This window comes from Megascapheus bottae, chromosome 31 (assembly GCF_031878675.1).
Source record: "Megascapheus bottae isolate mThoBot1 chromosome 31, mThoBot2.hap1, whole genome shotgun sequence".
NCBI lineage: Eukaryota > Metazoa > Chordata > Mammalia > Rodentia > Geomyidae > Megascapheus > Megascapheus bottae.
Genome location: NC_143539.1, coordinates 2,253,097 through 2,276,098, shown reverse-complemented (window position 1 = coordinate 2,276,098; position 23,002 = coordinate 2,253,097). Strand labels below are relative to the sequence as shown.

General features: G+C 57.4%; 1 protein-coding gene across 1 annotated transcript in view; it reads left to right on the top strand.

Moving 5' to 3' along the window:
* The first annotated feature begins 5,366 nt into the window (after positions 1–5,366).
* Myh14 (myosin heavy chain 14) overlaps positions 5,367–23,002 on the top strand; it is a 44,471-nt gene continuing 26,835 nt past the window's right edge. Inside the window, exons 1-11 of the mRNA XM_090322130.1 lie at positions 5,367–5,490; positions 8,401–8,811; positions 12,887–13,043; positions 13,954–13,981; positions 14,077–14,179; positions 14,401–14,424; positions 14,984–15,076; positions 15,571–15,634; positions 15,934–16,032; positions 16,482–16,622; positions 22,821–22,916. Coding sequence (XP_090178256.1) covers positions 8,404–8,811; positions 12,887–13,043; positions 13,954–13,981; positions 14,077–14,179; positions 14,401–14,424; positions 14,984–15,076; positions 15,571–15,634; positions 15,934–16,032; positions 16,482–16,622; positions 22,821–22,916 — 1,213 coding nt within the window. The 5' untranslated portion in view covers positions 5,367–5,490; positions 8,401–8,403. The remainder of the gene's footprint in view (positions 5,491–8,400; positions 8,812–12,886; positions 13,044–13,953; positions 13,982–14,076; positions 14,180–14,400; positions 14,425–14,983; positions 15,077–15,570; positions 15,635–15,933; positions 16,033–16,481; positions 16,623–22,820; positions 22,917–23,002) is intronic.

Sequence of the window (23,002 nt, the reverse complement as noted above, 5' to 3'; positions counted from 1 at the left end):
TTCCTTTCTGATGGCTTTGTGTGTTGGCTATGTGGATATTTTATAACTATGTCCCTTTTATAGATGAGGGAAACTGAGGCACACACTGGCTTCCCTGGCCTTTGGTTGAAGAGGGCCACAGGCATGGTCTGGGGTGGGGGCTTCTGGCTCTGGGAGGAAAGGAATCAGGGAGAGGAGGGACACGAGTGGCGGCGGCTGAGAGATGGGGGTGTCATTCTTCCCCAGAATGGCCTGCTTTTGTCTGTTATTCTGTGAATCCCCCATCTCTCTCCCTCTCTTCCTCTCCTGCTTCCTCCCTCCCTCTGTCTCCACTCCCTCTCTCTCCCCCGACACCCCCTCTCACTTATTTTTTTGGTGGTACTAAGATTGGATTCGACCTCTGGCCCTGAGTTTTTTCACTTTGCTAGTGCATTGCCACAGCTCCACTTGCAGCTTTTTGGTGGTTCATTGGAAATGAGAGTCTCATAGAATTTCCTGCCCAGGCTGGCTTCGAACCTGGCTCTCCCGATCTCAGCCTCTGATCTCAACTTCCTGAGTAGCTAAGATGACAGACCAACTTCTATCTTTTAGATTGGGCGCTAGGCCCCAGGGGTGATCCATATCTTTTTCTCTGTACAGTGTATTTCCAGAATCTCTCCACATGCTCACGTGAAACTCCCTTGAACTTTGGAGGGAGAGACATACATTTTGCTCCCTACTGTTTCCCTGAGTGACTCTCCTTATCGATGGAGTCCTGCAATAAACACGTACTGAGTGTCACCAATCTGCTGCACTGTTTATGGCAGGTTTTGCAGCCTTAGCAACACCTCCACAGGCAGAGGAGGTACAGGAGGGACCCGGGAGCACAAAGGGCAGACCCTGCACCTGTGCCTCCTGGCCAGGGGGGAGCCCAGTGTGCCCCGAAAGGGTGGGGCTGCACTCAGAACAGCTGGGTAGTAAATACTTGACGGGATTAGTTTCTTTTTCTTCCTAAGAAGGAGAGCTGTATTGTCGTGGGTGGAGTTCAGCCACGTCTATTAAAATCACTGTGGTGTTGATGTTCTTTGGTCTAGCATGCCTACGGGCCATAAGGAAGTGGAAGGAGGAGTGCCATTTACGAGGGTTTAAGGCTGAGAAAAACAAGAGTTCCACCAAGTGGAGAGGTGTCAAAGGAACTACTGACAGTGGCCACGGAATATTATGCAGGCAAGAAGAGGATCATGGTGGATTTAATGTAGGGGGATTAAAAAAAAAAACCCTCTCCAAGTCACACTATTTGTTAAGTATGAAGAGCAAGTTGGAATTTTCTGTGTTGAATACCATCCGGTTTCTCTATAGCCACCAAGTCCTGAAGTATATCTATCTCTATATGTCTAGACATAGTATGTGGTGGGCTTGAACTCAAAGCCTCCTGTGCTCGTATAGCTTTTGCATTCAAGGCTAATGCTCTACCAGTTGAGCTATGCCTCTAGGTCCTCCCCCCTTTTTTGTTGGTTGTGGGGCTTGAACTCTGGGCCTAGGCACTATCCCTTAGCTCTTCAGCTCTTCAGCTAATGCTCTACTACTGAAATACACCTGGACCCCGATTTCTTTACCTGCCAGAGGAGCCTGTCTTATGTGTTCCCAGTGAATCCCCAGGTATAAAATATTTAAAACAGAGCCGGTACATAAAGTCTCCCAATAAAGGGTGGCTATAATTAGCACTCTCTTGCAAAGATAATAAATTCTTAATACCAAATGAAAAACCTAACCAAAATATTATCCAGGTTGCTGACATGAGATGGATAAAGTGGGTTTTTCCCCGTTTCTGCTGAATTTAAACCTGACTTTGTTTTGTTTATGCTTCTTAGAGATCAGATCTCACTAAGTAGCCCAGGCTGGCTTTGAATTTGCAACCCGCCCGCCTCTGACTTCAGGGGGCTGCAATTACAGGTGTATACCACTTTGCCTGGTTAAAACTCTTTTCATTAAAATATAAACCAATCAAGATGGCCATATTGGTTCTCTTCAGAGGAGCAGGGCTGAAATCAGAAGTGTTGGTGAGAGATCTGGTCTAGTATTAAAGCTCAGCTGGAGAAGTAGCCAGGGCTACAGGTATGAGCCACCAGTGCCTGCTTATTCATATGTTTACAGAAACTTTTGCCCACTCCTCGGTCTAGAAGACGAAGCATGCTGTAGGTACACAATAACCAAACATCCGGAGTCTTCCACTTATCTGTGGCCCTTGGCAGGGCTGCCAGCTTGCACTTGTCTCTAAGCCAGCCCAAGTCACGTGCACCAGAGCAGCAGCCCCAGGGCCAAAAATAAAATCTTGGAGCCATTCATGTCTTTGCCACAGAGAGAATGCCCTGGCAGTATTACAGACAGGACCACAGAGACTGGGCTCCCTCAACATCTAGACTTCCTTCCTCCTCCCTTCCAACCAGACAGGAAAACTGCTCCACAAATTTTGTCAAGTCACCCAGAAATAGTCCCCCATGGTGGGGAGCCAGACTCTGTGGGTTCCAATCCAGGCCCTGCCACTTTGGGAATGTGCAAACATGGGTCGTTGTGCCTCACTCCACCTGCCTGTAAAATGAGTAGGCCATAGGATTTGACACTGAGTTACTAGATGAGAGTGAGAAATAGGGATTTAACACATGTGAGAGGGGTAGAACTGTGTCAATGCTCAATAACTATGCACATTTATTCAAGTATATAGCATAGAGGCTGGAAATGTGACTTAGTGGTTGACTGCTTGCCTAGCATGCATGAAGCCCTGGGTTTGATTCCTCAGTATCACATAAACAAAAAAAAGCCAGAAGTGGCACTATGGCTCAAGTGGTAGAGTGCTGGCCTTGGGCAAAAAGCAGCTCACGTGCCCAGGCCCAGTTCAAGCCCCGCGACCGATAATAACAATAATAATAATCACGCCCTCAGCTTCTCCATAGTCGACGGAATAAATGACGACTTCAGTCAGGCAGCTTGGGCAGGTGGTGGAAGTGATGACATCACTGGTTGTCAGGCAGATTTAGCAGGGACTGGGCCGATGACGTCACCAGTTCCCCGGGCAGGTTCTGGCTAGGCTCTAGGTGCCTGGATGAAATTCTGTGGGCCGGGATTGAATGCGGGGCCTCCCGCAGGGGCTCCGTCCCCAGATCCACCCAACCCGGACCTCAGGCTTCAGTTGTCTTTAGAGGAGGGTCTAGTGTTTATATTGGAAGTGGGGGGTGGGGAGCCTCTTAACTCTCTGCCTCCCCTCGTGGCTGGGATGACAGGCGTGTGTGCTGCTTCTACATCCAGCCTTCTTCCGTGAAGATGGGGTCTTGGCAGACTTTCCCCAAGGCCAGCTTCAAACCACGAGCCCCCCTCTATCTCAGCCACCCGAGTGCAGACTGCAGGCGTGAGCTACCTGGTCTGTAGGTTGTCTTAATGGCCACAGATAATAGCCCTGCTATCAAGGACTACCGTTTTCTCTTCTGGCCCCCGGGCCGGGGCAGCCTTCGTTCCCACTCCCTTGGGATGTCCTTCTGTCCCTTCCCCGCAAGCCCAGGGTCCGAGTTCAGATCTGGACGCTTCCACGTCCTCCGTCTGTCATTCCTCAGCTCCGTGGCGCCCGCCGCCCGGGATGATCCCAGGCCCCGGGCGCTGGGGCGAGGGCCGAAGCTCTGCCCGGCCTGGCGTCGGTCCATGCTCCCAGTGAGCCGGCACCGCCGCCCACCCCTCCCCGAGATCGGGCTGCTTCTCCTTGCGCGTCTCCTGCCCTCCAGCTCCCGGGGGAAACAGGCATTCCGGTCTCGGCCCCCCCGCACCCCGCGCCGGCCGGCACAAAGGCCCCCATTCATGCCCGGCGTACAAAGCCGCCCATTCACCCCGGGCCCTGAGTCCTCTGGACCCCCGCCGGTCCCCGCGCCTCCCCATTGGTCACGCTTGCTGTCCATTAGAACTCAGGCCCCACCCACAAGCGCACCGCCCGCCGCGGCTCCCCCGGGACGGCTCCTTTTCCCACGGCTGGCACCCTTCGGCTAACTTCTGATTGGCCTCGTCCACTTGCCGCGTCTCTTGATTGGCTCTCGCTTGCCCTCCCCGTGGGGCGGGGCTCCGGCTTGCCGCAGCGGGCGCTGATTGGCTTCGGGCTGTGTTCGGGGGGCGGGGCTGTCCCGGTGGGCCCGCCCCTCGTTCTCCTCAGGCCGCAGCCTCCGGACGGCCCCGGTAACCGGTGAGTGCGCGGGGGTGTGGGGGGGGGCGCCGGCAGCCCGCCGGGGCGGGGGGCGGCCGACGGGGCTCGACCCAGGGTGGTGGAGCCGGGGAACTGCCGTCCGGGCCTTGGCGGCCACCGGGAAGGACAGTGACGCGGACGCTCACCTTGGGGCCCGGCGGGACGGCGGGGGGGAGAGGGCTCGGCGCCCCGCACCCGCGTTCCCACTGCGGGCCCGAGTTCCCACAGTGCGGGGCCGGGTCGGGGCCTCGCCCCCGGGACTGTTCCGCACACGGGGAAACTGAGGCTGCCTTTGGGCCCCGGTAGGGTGCATTACCTGAGTCATTGCCCCGGCCCCCGGCCCGGGCCACACGGGGTCCGGGTTCTCGGGGCGTGACCCCGGCGGGGCGGGCAGAGGGAGGGGCGACCGCGCCCACCGGGCCCCGGCGCCGCGCAGGCGGTGACCGAAGTCCCGGTGGGCTCTCTCGGAACCCGGTTTTCGGAGAGGGCAGCGCAGAGGTGGGGCCGCAGGGCCGGGCGGGGGGAGTGGCATCTTGGCGTCGAGTGCTGGGATTTGAACTCGGAGCCTTTACGATTCGGAGCGCATTTCGTGGGCTGCCCGTCGCGGGGTGGGACACAGCGGCCCCCTCCCGCGGAGGGGAGGGGGCGACCGTCCTGCAATTCACGGAGGGCAGCTTTCAGTGAGGCCGAGGGCCGAGGACGGCGGTTCAAACCCGGGAAAGTCCGTGAGACGCTTACCCGCCTGCCACCAGGGGAGCCGTGGCTCAAGTGGCAGAGCTCGGGGACAGCTCCCAGGCCCCCTAAGTTCAGGTCCCCAGGACCGGTACCCAAAAACCACAGCAACAGAACTACCGCGCACGCGGTGGCAGAAGTCCAGGCTAACAACACGCTGGGGCCCTTGTGGATTGCGTGACTTTACTTTCAGGGTGGGGGAAACTGAGGCACAGCGGGACTAAATGACGAGGCGCTGGGCCGGGCTTCTTTTCTCCAACGTGTTTTATTAATGGCACGCGCCGCAGTTCTCAGCCAGGAAAACCGAGGCCCTGAAAGCCGGAGCGGGATGCAAATCCCGGGCGTCCTGGGGCCTCTGGGTCGGGGCCTTGACCTTTGCCCCTCGGAGGGGGCCGGGGCCCCAGGCTCCTCCCTCCGCAGCCCCGCCCCGGCCCCGCCCCGGCCCCACAGGTGCGGCTGACGTCAGCGCCCCGCCCCGCCCCGCCCCGCTGGACCGCAGAGGTGGCTGCAGCTGGGCGCTTGGAAGAGGACAGGGATCCCCGCGCCCCCTCCCTGAGTCCCGCTCCGGCCGGCGCCCCCAGGTAGTCCCCAGGGCCCGGGCCGGGAGGGAGGACAGCCGCCACAGCAACGTGGTCCTGGGGAGTGGGGCTTGGGCCGTGGGGTTCCTGGATAGGGGGTCAGCGTGGCCGCCCCGGCAGCCTATGTCGGCCTGAGCTCGGAGCTGCGGCTGCGCTCTTGAATCAGGGGCTGGGGTCCACGTTTCTGGGTCTGAGGATTAGAGTCTGGACCCCAGGGTTTGAAGGAGAGCTGGGACCTGGACCCTTGTGTCTAATGGAAGAGGCTCTAAAGGGGGATCGAAAGGGGGAGGCGAAGGCCTGAACCCCTACGTCTGAGAGAGGAGGGCTGAGGCCTGGTGCCTGAGGAGGGAAGCTGGGCTCTGGAACCCCAGGGTGTGAGGTGGGAGGCTGGGATCTGGACCCCTGTGTCTGAGGGAGGAGGCTGCGGTCTGGATCCCTGCGTGTGAGGGAAGAGGGCTGCGGCCTGGGTTTGACGGAAGAGTCTAGGCAAGATGCCTGGGTGTCAGCAGAAAGCCCAGGTCAGACAGTGGGTGCCAGCAGCACCAACCCCTGCCCATGGGCGGATCCCTGGCTCCTTTTCCCTTTCACCTGGGCATCGCGCCCTTCCCAGGGCAGTGCTCTCACCTGCCTGGGGACAGTAATGAGCTTGGCACCACCTTCGGGCTAGGGTGGGGAAGCAGCGCTGAGGGCTCTGGTTTGGGCCACCCAGAACCACATACATGCTCTCCAAAAGGGCAGGGTTGCAGGGAGAGGAGGGGCCTTGCCTGGACCCCTGGATCTGAAGGAGGAGGCTGGGATCTGGGGGAAGAGGCTGGAGGGGGGGAGCAACTGCAGGGTTGGGTGATTGCAAAAATTTCTAAATGCTTCCTGGTCAAAGGCCACAGGGCTGGGGAGGAAGTGGGGGGTGGGGGTAAAGTCCTGGGGATGGGGCTCCTTCTGGGTGTATCTAGGTCACATGAGGCCAGAGTACCAGAGTGGAGGGCTGTGGCTGCAGGGAGATGGGTGCTGGGAGATGGGGGTGCAAAGGACACTGCTGGTCCACTATGAGTGGCCTGAGTGACCAGGTTGGGGTCTGATGGGAAAGCTGTGTGTTTGGGGTATGTCAGAGGGGGGGATGACAGGTGATCTTGGCACAGCCCGCAGCTCTGGGTGGGTGGGGCGTGTTCATGAGTTCTGTCTGGTGGTGGGGCAGGTGTGGGGACACTGAGGCTGTGCAGATCAGGGCTGGGTCTCTGAAGGAGAGAAGCCCCATGCAGGAACTTTCCCTGTGCCCTGGTGGCCTGGGAATTGCTAGGTTCTGTGTCTGTGGTCCCTGGAGGGTGAGGTGTGGCCCACATTGCCAGCTCAGAGCTCTCTTCAGTGATCTCAGATAAGAGGCACAGCCCCCTCTGGAGCTCCTTGGAGTTCCAAGCAAAGTGTGTCCTTTGTACCTCACCTGCCACCTCCTCCTCACCATCCTAGATCTGTAAGGTTCCCAGCGCCAGGTGCGGAGGCACATTCCTGTTTCCTGCCTCAGGGCCTTTGCACAGGGTGTCTGGAGCACTTTCCTTCTGGCACCCCCATGGCTTGCTCTCCCACTCCAGCAGGTTATGTAAAAGTGCTCCCTTCCTGGGCACCCCAATAAAACCTTAGCAACCCCAAATCCTGAAGTCTTAACATTCCCCTTCCTTGCTGTATTGATTTTATTGGCATTTCTCACCACATAGTCTGCAGTTTACTTCTTTATCTTTTTATCTGTCTCCCAGGGTTAGGACATACTCTCTAATAGAAATAGAACACAAGTCAAATGTGTATTTAAGTTTTTCTAGAAGCCACCTTAAGAAAAATCAACAAAACATTTGAATGATTTTCACAGTATGTTTTCATTGACTCTGAACATAAAAAAAAAAAGATTAACAAGCCGGCTGTCTCACACCGGTGACCCCAGCTACTCAGGAGGCTGTGATCTGAGGATTGAGGTTCAAAGCCAGTGGAGTAGAAAAGTCCAAGAGACGTTTTTGTTGTTGTTGGTTTGTCATGGGGCTTGAACGCAGTTCCGAACCGAGGACCTGGGCTGTGGGCTTTCTTTTGCTCCAGGCCAGCTCTCTACCACTTCGAGTCACGGGTTTATCTTGCCCAGGCTGGATTGCAATTGCCATCCTCACTTCTCAGCCTCCTGAGTGGCTAGGATTATACACATGAGCTACCAGTGCCTGACCGAAGTGACTCCCCCCCCCCCCAGTTGCAAGGCTAGACAGATCCACCCTTCTATCCTCAAGTCTTCAAGTAGCTAGGATTACAGGTGTAAATCGCTGTATTCTGGATTGGGCTAAGACCCTCGCTAACTTTGCCCAGGCTGGTTTGGAATTCTGTATCCTCCCCTCATGTCCTGAGGAGCTGGGGTTCTACACCAGGGAGTGGAAGGATGATTAATGGATTCATGCGGGGATGGGTGGATAGATGGAGGGTGGATGGGCAGGTGGATGCGTGGATAGATGGATGGGGGGATGGTGAGTGTGTGGTGAATGTATGATGGGTGATGCGTCCATAGGTAAGCGATGGATGGGTGCCTGGGTAGATGGGTGGCGGATGGTGGATGCTGGGTGGGTGGTTTTCTTGTTGTTTTTGTCCATCCTGGGACTTGAACTCAGCGCCTGGGCACCGTCCCTGAGCTCTTCCGCTCAAGACTATTTTGAGCCGTAGCGCCACTTCCAGTTTTCTGGGGTTCGTTGGAGAGATGAGGCTTTGACCCGCCATCCTCGGACTCGGCCTCCTGAGTCGGGGATGACAGGCCGGGCAGATGGCGGCTTTCCAGTGGGTGATGGATGGGAAGAGTGGCCGAGGGGCCTCTGAGCGCCACTTGGGAGGTCAGGGCGGGAGGCAGGGCGACAGGATGGGGGCTCCCCTCCCCTGACCCCCTTCCTTCTCCCGCAGACCATGGCAGCAGTGACCCTGTCGGTGCCCGGGCGGAAGGCGCCCCCCAGGCCAGGCCCGGTGCCCGAGGCGGCCGAGCCTTTCCTGTTCGCCCCGCGCCCCGGGGGCTCGGGGACCGGCCCGGGGGCGGCGGGGGGCGGCCCGCCGGTGGAGTGGACGGCGCGGCGCTTGGTGTGGGTGCCCTCGGAGCTGCACGGGTTCGAGGCGGCCGCGCTGCGCGACGAGGGCGAGGAGGAGGCCGAGGTGGAGCTGGCGGAGAGCGGCCGGCGGCTGCGGCTGCCCCGGGACCAGATCCAGCGCATGAACCCGCCCAAGTTCAGCAAGGCGGAGGACATGGCGGAGCTGACCTGCCTCAACGAGGCCTCCGTGCTGCACAACCTCCGCGAGCGCTACTACTCGGGCCTGATCTACGTGAGTCTCCCCGCCCGCCGCCCCGCGCCCCGCGCCCCCGGCCACGTCCTGATGGGTGCCGCAGCACCCACGTGTGAACGGCCCGGGCCACGGGCAGCCCTCGCTCACGGGAACCCATGGGCATGGAGAATGACATCTCATGACCCTTGGGCAGCGTGGAACCCGTTGTGACCTTCATTTTATGTGAAGGCCCAGAAGGGGGCAACAATAGAGCTGACATCCCCGGATGTTGGGGTTTTTTGGGGGGCCCATTTTGGGCTTGAACTCAGTGACTTATAAGTCACTGCCACTCTCCAGACTGTTGCTTGTTTGCTGGTTCACTGGAGATGGAGTCTTGTGGGTTTTCCTATCTGGGCTGGCTTTGAACCTGGGATCCTTCAAATCTCAGCCTCCTCAGTGGATGACAGGTGTGAGACCCTGGCCCCTCACTGTAATTAGAAAACATTGAGGACTGGGGTTCTGACTCAAGTGGTGGCACACCTACCCAGGTAGCACAGACCCTGAGTTCATACACTGAACAAAAAAAGTGTTTGGTGTCCACGAGACAGATCATGAAATAGTCGCCTGGGATAAGGCCGCCACTGAGAGCTGGCATAGTCAGATAGTCAGGTAAAGAAAGGTAAAATGGGAATAGCCAGGAAGGGTGGTATACGCCTGTAATCCCAGCACTTGAGAGGCCAGAAGAGCAAGAATTGCAGGCCAACCCGACCAAAAAAGTATATTTAAAAAAGAAGAAGAAAAGGAAGAGAAAAGTAAAATGGGGTCGATGATTGTGGGATCGATTGAGATGGTCTGTTCACCTCTGCACTCATCCCCTGCTGTCTGAACAGTATAAATCATTATTACCAAGAGATGGGGGTGACAGGGGCTCTCAGACTAGGCTGCGTCATCCGGGGATTCCAGACGATTCCAACACCTTACCTCAGAAACCAAGCCCTGGGGCGGGGGTTAGGGGTGGGAAGGGAGTGATGTAAGTTTTTTTACTTTAAAAAGTTAAAAAAAAAAAGTGTGGCTTTTATGGGCAAGACGCAGGCGTAGAGAGACCGGCCAGGAATGCCAGCCTTAACGCGGAGATGAGCAAAAGTGGCTGGCAAATATTTACTGAGCACTCGAGATGTGCTGGGCACAGTCTGAGAGCTGCTGGCTGCTCCATGCACCTGGAGGCTGGAGTCTGCTGGGGCCCTGACGTCGGGGAATGTTGAGTAGCTGGCCTGAGCCAGGCCCAAGCGGCCAGTCGGGTGTCGGAGTGTCTGTCCAGCTCCGACATTGCCCTGCCTTACCCAGCTCACTTAGCCCAGGTATCAGTTTGGGGTCCCTCGGCTTATGGTATCAGGAGTGGGATTTGAACTCAGGGCTTTCTGGTCCTGGATTCTGTTCACTCCCTTTCCAGGCTGTAGTGGCTACAGGGAAGGTGACTCTTGCCCAAGCCCTGTCCCTGGCCAGGAAAGACCAGAGTGGGACTCTCATCCCAACACTGGGCCACCTTTTAGGGTTGGTGGTGGTGGTTATTGTGGGGCTTCAACTCATGGCCTGGGCATTGTCCCTAGCTCAAAGCTAGCGCCCTACCCCTTGAGCCACAGCGCCACTTCTGGGGGTTTTGGTGCTTAATTGGAGATAGAGTCGCACAGACTTTCATCCTGGGCCGGCTCTGAACTTCAGTCCTCAGATCTCAGCCCCCTGAGTAGCTAGGATTACAGGCCTGAGCCACTAGCACGTGGCACCCTTTGGATTCTTAATAAACGTTTTGAATTTGTGTGGCTGCCTGGCAGGGTGTCCCTGTCATGTGTTCTGCAGGTGGAAAACTGTAGGGCTGGGAGGTTGGCATCACCACAGCCATCAGCTGCTAGAACGGCTGACACTTTCAGCATGTGCTATGTTTTGGGACCCTGGCCACTTCGTGTTTGTTGATTGACTGACTGCGGGCAGTGTGGGTAGAGCTGCCAGCTTGAGGAAACTCAGCATCAGCACCCCCATCCCTCTGCATCCCAAATTGCTGAGGACTTCTGACTATGGGGGGTCCCTCCCAGCTCCTGGCACCCCCAAGCCCTTTGCGGGAGATGGCCAAGAAAAACTCCAGATCCTAGAGCTGGAAACTGAGGCTTCAGGAAAGCAGAGCCTTTCAGCCTAAGCCCGCACAGTTGGTGAACGCCCTGTGTGGCCTCCATGCTGGGCTGGCGTGGCTTCGGTCCCGGTGGCCCACATTTCAGTGCTAGGGCCCCATCTTGGCTTGCCAGCTTTCTACCCTTTCTCTTCCTTAATCCTCCGAGCCTTTGTAATGATGGGGACTCGGCCCCCGCCTGAGCCTGGGGGGGGCATCTTCACAGCCCCCAGGGATGGGCAGCCCTTCCAGATCATTCTCCTGTGGTTACCCCAGCAACTCCGTTGTCCTCAACCTTCTCCGTGCCTTGCCCCCCTCTCTTGGCTGGCTCAAGTTTCAGCCCTGGGAATCGGGTGTGGCTGGCCTGGGGGCGCCTGCAGAGGGGGCGGCCATCCAGCCAGGAGTGGGGGCCTGGGCGCCAGCAGCCATGAGATACCCTGGCAGGGAATGCAGTCTGGGCACCCCACCCTCCCATGGAGAGCCGCAGACCGGCACCCAGAAAACCGGTCCTTCAGCTCCTGGCAGCCCCATGCCACCTGTTAGAAGCCAAAGCTGAAGCTGGGCTCCTGGAGCCCAGTGGAGCCACGCCCTGCAGGGGGAGAGGCTGGCCAGCCTGGAGTTGCCTGCCTTCCCTCCCTCCCTCCCTCCCTCCCTCCCTCTCTCTGAGCCTTGTGTTTGCTAGCCAGTGCCACCATTTGAGCCACACCCCCAGCCCTTCTTGTCCCCCCCCCATACAGGGCCGCCCCGTGTGCATGGACTGTCCTAAACTGAGATCCTCCTTCCTGCGTCTCCCAATTCCCCACATCCCAGGCCCGCCTCCTCATGCGCAGTTTATGTGCCCAGATGGAGTCTCACTAATTTTTTGCCCGCCTTGGCCTTGCCGTGACCCTCCTCACCTCTGCCTCCCTAGTGGCTGGGCTCTAGGCAGGGCTCACTGCACCTGGCTTGTCTGGAGTACACAGCAGCCCACCACCAATTAGCTAATTAGTTAACTAAGCAGATGGCTTGCTGGCTTCATAATGAATGGTTAAATACTTAACTAGCTGAGCCAAGAAGCACCTAACTTTTTGCCTTTTTGGCTAATATACCCACCCAACTCCTGCTAGCTTCTTCATTGCTAGGTGACTGCCTCCCTTGTGTGTGTGTGTGTGTGTGTGTGTGTGTGTGTGTGTGTGTGTGTGACTCTTTTTCTTTTTCTTTTTTCTTTTTTTTGCCAGTCCTGGGCTTGAGCTCAGGGCCTGAGCACTGCCCTTGGGTTTTCTCAAGGCTAGAGCTCTACCACTTGAGCCTCAGCACCACTTCCGGCTTTTTTCTGTGTATGTGGTACCGAGGAATCGAACCCGGGTCTTCGTGCATGCTAGGCAAGCACTCTACCACTAGCCAAACTCCGGGCCCCTCTTTTTCTTTTTTTTAAACTTGGTTGTGGAGCTCAGGGCCTGGGCGCTGAGCCGGAGGTTTTTGTGTTGTTTTGTTTTTTATACATTTATTTATATTTACTTGAGCTTTTTTTATTCATGGCTAGTGCTCTACCACTTGAGCCACAGCACCACTTCTGGTTTTTCAGTGGTTAATTGGAGATTAGAGTCTGCTGGGCTTTCCTGTCCAGGCTGGCTTTGAATCATGATCCTCAGAGCTCAGTCTCCTGAGTAGCTAGGGCTACAGGGTAAGTGAGCAGTGCCCAGTGTGCAACTAGTTCTTAATGGTGACGGAGTTGTGAATCTAATGCTCATAGGTGTGTGGTTCGTTGGAGATGAGAGTCTCACGGACTTGCCTGCCTAGGCTGGCACTGAGCCGTGATCCTCTGCTCTCAGCCTCCTGAGTAGCTGGGATGACAGCTTGAGCCAGAATGCCCCCGACTCTTCCTGACAGACAGTTAAATGCCCACGCCATGGTGTGGACCCCGTGCAGCGTGGACCCCATGCCGAACGTGGTCCCCACGGGGCGGAGACCCACTCCCCTGCCCTGTCGTTGGCGCAGACGTACTCCGGCCTGTTCTGCGTGGTCATTAACCCCTACAAGCAGCTCCCCATCTACACCGAGGCCATCGTGGAGATGTACCGCGGCAAGAAGCGCCACGAGGTCCCGCCCCACGTGTACGCTGTCACCGAGGGCGCCTACCGGAGCATGCTCCAAGGTGAGCGGGGACTTCAGGCCCGGGGCTCCCGTCCCTGCGCTCATGGCTTTTCTCCAGGGCAGATGACAGCCCAAGGCGGTGGCTCAGGCTGTGCCCTGCACGAGGGCCTCTCAGGAGCTGCCCCGCACCTCGCCAGTGTGCCCCCAGACCTGGCAAAGTCGCACAAGTAGAGGTGGCATCCCTGTAATCCCAGCCCCTGAGAGACTGAGCCAGGGGTCTTCCATGTGAGGCCAGCCTGAGCTCTACCGTGAGTCTGTCTCCCAAGAGCCGAGAAGAGTTGTTTAAGACCAAAAAACAAATAAAGGGCTGCAAGTTTGGCCTAGTGGTAGAGGGCTTGCCTAGCATGCACAAAGACTGGGGTTTCATTCTGTGCTACCACATACATAGAAAAAAGCTGGAAGTGGTGCTGTGGCTCAAGTGGTAGAGCTCTAGCCTTGAGAAAGCCCAAGGACAGTGCTCAGGCCCTGAGCTCAAGCCCAGGACTAGCAAAAACAAAATAAAATAAAATAAAATAAAAAGTTATGCAGCTAGACACCGGTGGTCATGTCTGTAATCCTAGTTACTCAGGAGGCTGAGATCTGAGGCTCAAAGTTTGCAGCTAGCCAGGCAGGAAAGTCCATGAGACTCTCAGTGCCAATAAACTTCTCAAAAGAAAATTAAAAAAATCTGAAAGTAGCACCGCTGTGGCTCAAGTAGGTAGAGCACCAGCCAAAAAAAAGCTCAGGGACAGGACCAGCCCAGAGGTCAAGCCCCAGAACTACCCCCCCAAAACGTTATGCACTTAACAACTATAATATTTGGAGGTTAGCTGGGGTGTTGTATTGGAATCTGGAAGTGTCATTAGCAAAATGGCCCTAGAAAGATGTCAGGGGATGCCCCAGGTGACACGGCTCCCCTCTGTCCCCCACAGATCGCGAGGACCAGTCCATCCTCTGCACGTGAGTAAATCTCGGAAGGCTTCCTGGAGGCGGAGGCTGGGCGCTGCTCTGGAATGGGAGGGCAGGGGCTTACCTGGTGTCCTGTTTCCCCATAGCGGGGAGTCTGGGGCTGGCAAGACAGAGAACACCAAGAAGGTCATCCAGTACTTGGCCCATGTGGCATCCTCACCCAAGGGGAGGAAGGAGCCAGGCGTCCCCGTAAGTCACCCAGCCCTGGGGCACGGGGCCCTGCCACCAGCAGCACCCCTTCTCCTGGGGCTCCCCCCTCATAACTGCTGCCCAGGCACAGGTTGGGGGGACCAGTGGGATGGGAACGCAGTCCTGCCCTCGTCCTGCCACCCCTCACGGTGTCCGTCCACGTTCCATGTGCCGTGTCCTGCTCCGTGTCCTGGTCCATGTTCGTGTCCTGACCTCCTCAGACCTCTGTGAGCACCATGTCTTATGTGAGTAGCAGGGAGTCATGTCCAGTCACCCACCTGTACGCCCAACAGGGCGGCTGCTGCTGGTGGTCCTACTGTGTGCACGCAGCCCCAGGGATGTGCTGCCTTCGCGTGTGGTCTTACTATGTGCACAACCACACCGGGGATGAGCTGTCATCGAGTGTGTTCCTACTATGTGCACACAGCTAGCACTGCCCTACTCTCTGTAGCAGCCCTACTGTGTGCGCACAGGGGTGGGCTGCTGTTTGGCCCTACTACGTGCACGCAGCCCAAGGACGGCCCCACTATGTGTGCGTGCCCAGGCCCTCTTTAGTCCTAGTATGCACGCAGTCCTTGGCCGCCCTGCGCTGTGCTCTAGGGAGGGCCTACTGTGCTCGCCGGGCCCAGGCCGGGACCCTCCCCGCGCCTGCGCAGTCACCCTCTCCCGGCGCAGCTGCTGCTTGAGTCCCGTGGTTTCCGTCTGGCAGGCCTTTCCCCCACGGCCCCCCACGGCCCCCCACGGCCCCCCACGGCCCCCCACGCCCGCAGTGCCCGCCCCGACTTCCCGCCCCTGTGCCCGCAGGGGGAGCTGGAGCGGCAGCTGCTTCAGGCCAACCCCGTCCTGGAGGCCTTCGGCAACGCCAAGACGGTGAAGAACGACAACTCCTCCCGCTTCGTGAGTGCCGGGTCTGCCGCTGGGGCTCGCCGGGCGTGGGGGGCGTGCGGGGGAGCACTGCGGGGGAGCACGGAGGCCCCGACCCCCGGCCTGTGGGGGAGCACTGCCGGGGGAGCACGGAGGCCCCGACCCCCGGGCCTGCGGGGGGAGCACTGCGGGGGAGCATGGAGGCCCCGACCCCCGGCCTGTGGGGGAGCACTGCGGGGGGAGCATGGAGGCCCCGACCCCCGGCCTGTGGGGGAGCACTGCGGGGGAGCACGGAGGCCCCGACCCCCGGCCTGCGGGGGGAGCACTGCGGGGGGAGCACGGAGGCCCGACCCCCGGCCTGCGGGGGGAGCACTGCGGGGGGAGCACGGAGGCCCCGACCCCCGGGCCTGCGCGGGGAGCACTGCGGGGGGAGCACGGAGGCCGCTGAGGTTGGAGTCGGGCCGTGGGGTGAGTGCCGTGTGGTCTGGGGCTCTGGGGCTCCCTAAACCCTGGCTGCTGTCTTTCAGGGCAAATTCATCCGCATCAACTTCGACGTTGCTGGGTACATCGTGGGCGCCAACATCGAGACCTGTATCCACCCCCGCCCGTAAGGGGCACCAGAAATAGCCCCCTCCCCACGGTCCGTGCCAGGCTTCTAGACGGTTCCGAGATGCGGACGCAGTCTGTCCCTGTATGGCCTCCCTCCTCCCTCCTCTGCCTCCCGCCCAGCCTGGCGTGAGCGGGGGAAACTGAGTCCCAAGCGGCATGCCCAGGGCCGCACATCTGAGCCTTGGCTGAGGCCCGGCCTCACGGGGTGGCGGGGGAGGCCCAGCCGTGCCCGGAGAGGGGGGCTCTGCGGCCTCCGCTTGGCTCCTTGACCCGTCCCCAAGACCTTCTGGAAAAGTCCCGGGCCATCCGCCAGGCCAAGGACGAGTGCAGCTTCCACATCTTCTACCAGCTGCTGGGGGGCGCCAGCGAGCAGCTCAAAGGTCAGCTTGGACCCCGCGGGCTGGGGGCAGCCGTGGCTTGCACGGCAGTTTGTGGCTGTCACTGGCGCTGCCTCTGCCTCCAGCCCCTCCTGTCCTGCCAGGCTCCGTGTCTTCCGTGGCTGCCGCTCCCGCGCCGGGTCTCCCGCCTCCTCTCCCTCGTGGCCTCTGCTCCCCCCGTGGGGGCCATAGGGTGACCCCGCTCTGCTGTGCCTCGGCTGCCTCGTGTTCTCTGACAGTCCTACTGTGTGCTGCCTCTCAGCTCTGCCCTTTGCTTCTGCCTCGACCCAAGCCCTGGTTCCTGCGGTGACTCTGGTGCCGTCCCTCCCATGCTCCTGGCTTCCATTTGTCCAACCTCCCCCCCCTTCCTGTCCAGTTCCCCAGGCCACGCTGCCCTCCCCCCCCCCCCCCCGCGCTGGCCTTTGACCTTGACCCCTTGTCCTCTACCCCAGCCGATCTCCTGCTGGAACCCTGCTCCCAGTACCGCTTCCTCACCAATGGACCCTCGTCCTCTCCTGGCCAGGAGCGGGAGCTCTTCCAGGAGACCCTGGCATCGTTGAGAGTGTTAGGCTTCACCCCCGAGGAGATCACCTGTGAGTGAACCCCACCTGCCGGGGCAGGCATGAGGGACCCCGCATCTTCCACACTCAAGAATGTATTGAGCAACTACTGTATACAGGCTCAGGGGCCATGGGCAGACAAGCAGTTGTGTGGTCGGGGGTGATGAGAGCTGAGAATCTAGAGGAGGGGAGCAGGAGGAGAGATGGAGCATCTGGGTGGTTGGGGCAGGACAGCAGGAACAGCATGTGCAAAGGTCCTGAGGCAGGAAACACTGGTCTTGTTGAAAAGAGTTCAGTCTGAATGGGTGGGGGCTGCAGGAGCCAGGTCGAAGGATGACCCAGGTCCACACTGGGCATTGCTGAGCACCCCAGGCTGGGGGGGGCAAACTGAATCATGGTTGCTACTTATTTGGCAGTACTGGGGTTTGAACCCAGTACTTGGCACCTGCTAGGCAACTGATCTACCACTTGAGTCCCTCTCCCAGCGCTTTTCGCTCTGGTTGATGTAGAATCTTCCCTTCCAATCACTACTCCACCCGGGCTGGCGGAAGCCGTGGTGCTGGCCTGCGTCACAACTTTATCATTATTCTTACTATTATTATTATTATTATTATTATTATTTGCCAGTCCTGGGCTTGAGCTCAGGGTCTGAGCACTATACTTGGGCTTTCTCAAGGCTACAGCTCTGCCACTTGAGCCACAGCACCACTTCTGGGCTTTTTCTATGTATGTGGTACCAAGGAATCGAACGTGGGTCTTCGTGCATGCTAGGCAAGCACTCTACCACTAGGCCACACTCCTGGCCCCATCATCATTATTATTATTTGTTGTTTATGTGGTACTAAAGAATCAAACCCAAGGTCTCATGCTTCCAAGGCAAAGCACTCCACCACTGTGCCACATTCCCAGCCATGAGCCATGACTTTAAAAGAAGGTTCCGCTTTAAATTTTATTTATTTATTTATTTATTTTTGCCAGTCCTGGGATTTGAACTCGAGGCCTGGCCACTGTCTCTGAGATTCTTTTTGCTAAGGCTAGTGCTCTACCACTAAGCCACATTCTCAGCCCATTTTGGATTTCTGTTTGCTCTATTGACACAAGGTATCAGCATCTGAAATCCTCTTCCCAGCCTGGACCCTGGGTCTCTCAATGTAGCCCCAGTTGGCCTGAAACTCATGAGTGCTGGGCTTACAGGCATGAGCTACTCTGCCTGGCTCTGTGGTTTGGATGGACTAGCACTTTTTGAACCAGGTCCTCCCAAGGCACCCCCTCAGGAGTCGGCAGGGTGAGCTGGGCCCGCCTTGCAGCTGATTCTCCTCTGGTCCCTGGCATAGGAGGACCGGAGCAATTGCTGGCTTCAAGGCTGCAGTGGAGTCCTGGGCTGAAGTGCCCCTTGGCTAGGTAGCAGGTGGCAGAGGCCAGGCCTCTGTGCTGTGCCTGTGTTATTGACACAGGATCTGGGGAGGGTTCCCCCCCCCTTCCTGGCCAGGTTTCCCAACCCTGCTTGTGTAATTCCTCAGCCTGCCTGTCTCCACAGCCCAGCAACGGGCAAACAAATTCAGATCATGCTGTGGCCCTGTGTGGCCTTGTGGGGCCTGCCAGCCTGGGTCCCCTCTAGCCCCACAGACACACTGCAGCTGGTCTTTGCAGCTCTTGGAGGTGGAGGCAGAATCATAAGTTCAAGGCCAACCTGAGTCCATCTCTTGACTTGGCTGGGATTGTAGGCATGCAGTACATGTACCACCATGGTACTAGCTTACATTTGCGCGCGCGCGTGTGTGTGTGTGTGTGTGTGTGTGTGTGTGTGTGTGTGTGTGTGTGTGTGTGTGTGTGTTGGTCCTAAGGCTTGAACTCAGGGCATGGAAACTGTCCTTGAATGTTTTCGCTGGAGCATGGAGCTCTACCACTTGAGCCACAGCTGCACTTCTGGCTTATATTGCGGGTTAATTATAAGATAAGAATCTCACAACTTTCCTTCCCCAGGCCTGGCTCTGAACCGTGAGCCTCCAGTCTCAGCCTCCTGAGCAGTTAGGATGACAGGCCGTAAGCCACTGGCTCTTGGCTTTTAATTTGCTGTAAATGTCTGTGTGGCTAGGACCAGCTGTGGACAGAGCAGGTCGAAAGAGCCGTGATTGTGCCCTTGTCTCAGGGGAGAACCCTGAGTCCTGGCAACAGGCTTTGTCCTTTCCATGGGCCTGGCTATCCCCCCAGCATGGCAAGCCCGGAGCTCAGCCTTGTCCCTGCCTGGCCCAGCCCCCCACCACAGCCCTCCTACCAGCAGGTCCCCGGGGCAGTACTGTCTCCCCAGGTCACCCCCGCCTTGGACACTGGAATGTGGCAGGGATGTGCCCAACCCTTCACACGCTGGCCCAGAGAGTCTGACTCCAGGACTTGGGCCCTGAGTCTGAGAAGTGGTTCTGCCTCCCGGAAACCTCTCAGCATTCCTGGGGTTCTTGTGTGTCCCCAGCTCTGAGAGGTCACAACCAGAGACCAAGCTGCCCAGCTAGGGAAACCAAGGCCCAGGTGGCCACCCAGGGGTGCCAAGGTGATGCAGCCAACCCCACCGGTCACCCAACACTGCCTGGTGCTTTTGATAACCATGCCAGGCATTCCTTAGGGCAATTCTCTGTGTAAATCAACTTGGTGGGCACAGGGCAAAACTGAGACAGAACGGGGCTGCAGCTGTCGTGTGGGTGAGCAGACCAGCAGGGGACCCATCCCTGCCCCCGCACCCCTAATCTCGGAAGAGTCAAAACTAGCTGTGAGCCGAGTGTGATGGGCATGTCTCACCCACGTCATTTTTTGTTGTACTTAGGGCTCTGTGCTTTTCAGGCAGGCCACGCCCCCAGACACGCCCTCTAAGCCACGCCCTAAACCACGCCCACAAACATGCCAACCACCCAAATCAGATCCATCTAGACCACGCCCACAGGGGTGTGCCTATCAGAAAGCCACGCCCACAGGCCGAGAGCCACGCCCATCCAGGTTGCTCCGCCTCTTGAGTAGCTGGGACTGCAGGCTTGGGCCACTGCACTTGACAGAAATTTTTTAAAGTGACACACAGATTCTTTCTCAGTCTAGGATTCCACATGTCTCCTCTCCCTGTCAGGCCTAACTTACCGTTCCTGACCTTGACGCCTTTGGAGATGACAGCATGTTTGTTTTATCTTCATCTGGGTGTGTTTCCACTAGGTCAGATTCCAGCCTGGGTGTTTTGGCAGGAGAGAGGCTGGAGGCACGTGCGCATGCACACACTTTCTAAGGCACCTCTGTGTGGTGTCTGGCACACTGGAAAGCACACAGCCTGGGGTCAATCCCAGCATGAATACTCCTGGGGTCCTTTCCCTCCCCCGCCTCCAAGTGCAATCCCGACTGGAGTCAGGTGGCCTCGGGACTTTCTCTCCAGGTGTCTACCTCGGGCCTATGTCTGTGCTTCCCCTCCCTGCTCGGGGTCCTTCCAGAGATGTTCACTTCGTCAGCATCCAGCAAGCCCTGCCTGTGGTTTGCCCGTTTCCTTTTTTCTTTCTTTTTTCTTTCTTTTTTATTTGTGGGTCATGGGGCTTGAACTCTGCCTAGGTGCTGTCCCTGAGTTCTTCAGCTCAATGCTACTACCCTACCTCTGGGCTTGGGTGCTGTCCCTGAGATCTTGAGCTCAAGGCTCTGCCTGCCCTACCCCTGAGCCAAGCCTCACTTCCCATTTTCTAGAGGTTAATTGGAGATGAGAGTCTCAGGTCCTTTTGTGCCCAGGCTGGCTTTGAACTTTGATCCTCAGATCTCAGCCTCCTGAATAGCTAGGATTATAGACAGGAGCCACTGCTCCCAGCTTGCCCATTTTCTATATATGTATATACATATATATATATTTGTTTTATATTTTAGTGGTGTTAGGATTTGAACCCAGATCCTTGGAGTTTCTAGGCAGATGTCCACCACTGGAGCCAGGCCTCTGACCCTTTTTGCTCTTTAGTTACCTTTCAGATACAGTCTTATTTTTTGTCCAGGCTGGGTTGGAGCTGAAATCTGCCTTTCTCTGCCTCTGAAGTAGCTGGGATTTCAGATACATCCCACTATGACCAGTTCAGTTGCTGAGATGAGGTCTTACTTTTTCCCTGGCTGGTTTCGAGGCTCAATCCCTGAGATCGCTACCTTCCCAGCAGTTGGGATTAAAAACATGCCCCACCACACCCTGCTTGCTTTGATGTTGAAGGTCTAACTCAGCTGGGCTCACAGCTCTGCCATTCATGAGTAGGTCATCTTGAGCACATTGGGTCTGTGCCTCAGTTTACCTGTAAAATTGAGAGTGTAGGCAGGCCCACCTGTGGGGATGTTAGGGAGTTTTGTGCAGTTGGTTAAGAATAAGCCAGGGTCTCTCCCTGGTGAACCAGTGGGAAGCATTGTGGACTTATAGTCCATGAGGGCATTGACCTGTAGCATTGCCAGGAAAGCAAGGGATAGCAAGCAGGTGGCACCACGGTGGGGGGGATTGGGCCTGACACCCCCACACCTGATGTGAGTTCTGAACAAAATCACCTTAAAAAAAACAAACACAGAGCACAGCTGCAAACAGTCTCAGAAAATGACAAACCAAGCCAGGCGCGGTGGCTCACGCCTGTGCTCGTAGTTACTCAGGAGGCTGAGATTTGTGGATTGCCATTCAAAGCCAGCCCAGGCATCCATGAGACTCTTATCTCCAATGAACCAGCAGAAAACTGGAAGTGGTGCTGCAGCTCAAGGGGTAGGGCGGTAGCCTGGAGCTGAAGACCTTGGGGACAGTGCCCAGGCCCAGAGTTCAAGCCCCACAACTGACAAGAAAGAAAATGATAAGTCATTACGTGTCCAGTGGACCACATAGTGCTGGGATTTGAACTCAGGGCCTTGCTCTTGCCAGGCATTCTACCACTTGAGCTGTGCCACCCTCCCAGCTCTTTTCACTTCTGTTATTTTTGTGTTTATGTGTGTGTCAGAGCCTCAGACCCCAATTCTCCCACCTACGCCTTCTGGGTAGCTGGGGTTACAGCCGTGACCACCACACCTGGCTTGTTAGTTGAGATGGGGGCTCACCATCGGAGCCTATGTCATCTCCGCAGTTCTGGGTACGCGACCCACTGACACGCACCTTCTGGAACTTGGCCAGGAGCAAGGAATGGAGACTATGCTCTTTATTTACAGCCTGGCATTCGCAAATTCACTTACTGCCTAGATTCTTTGATGGTCTACACCAAATGCCTTCCTGGGCGTTTGCCCAGTAGCCTGGCCACGCCCACCTGGTTCAGCCCCAGGGTTCAAATATTGAACCAGTGTTCAGGTACTCAAGCTTTTGCCTTGTTCCCGTGTGGATGGCGCCCTCTGGTGTTTGTGAAGAGTATGACCCTGTGGTGGCACCACGGGTGGGAAGTCTGGGTGGGGCCAGGCAGCTCCTGGTACAAGCATACGGTGCCCTGGACTTTGCCAGGAATTGTTTTTTATTTTGGGGATGAGCGCTGAGTTGTAGCACACTCCTGTAACCCCAGCACTGGGGAGGGTGAGGCAGAAAGATCTTGGGTTCCAGGCCTGTCTGAGTTACACAGCAAGAGTCAAACAAACAAACCAGGAGGGGACTCTGGCCTAGTGGTGGAGTGCTTGCATAGCATGCGAGAAGAACCGGGTTCGATTCCTCGGTACCACATACATAGAAAAGAGCCAGACGTGGTGCTGAGGCTCAAGTGGTAGAGCTCTAGCCTTGAGAAAGTCCAAGGACAGTGCTCAGGCCCTGAGCTCAAGCCCAGGACTGGCAAAAAACAAAACAAACAAACAAGCAAAAACCCACAAGGACTCTAGCCATGCTCAGTGGCCCCCACCCAGGAGACTGAGATGAGGAGGATCACAGTTCAGACCAGCATAGGCAAACATTCCCAAGCCCCCGGTCTCAACCAATAGGGTGGCACATGCCTGGCACCCCAGCTTTGGTAGGAAGCGTAAAAAGAAACCTCAGTTCGTGCACGCATGGGCTTAACAAGCAGACCCTATCTCAAAACGAACCAGAGCAAAGGAAAGAGTTGGAGGCATGGCCCAAGTGGTGGAGCCCCTGCCCGGCAAATGCACGGCTTGAGCTCAGGTCTCAGGACCAGGATAACAACATTCGGAATGCCCTGACCCCTTGTCCTTTAGAGCCCAGGGGGAGCCGGGCTGAGCTGAGGGGCGGGCAGGCGAGGGGCCTTGGGCGCCCGTGACCGCCTGCCGCGCCCCCCACAGCCATGCTGCGCACCGTGTCCGCCGTCCTCCAGTTCGGGAACGTGGTCCTGAAGAGAGAGCGCAACACGGACCAGGCCACCATGCCGGACAACACAGGTACCGGGGTCCCTGCACCCCACCTTCTCCCACTCGGAATCTCCCAGGCTCACCCACAGCGTGGGAGAGTCGGAGGAACTGGGGCT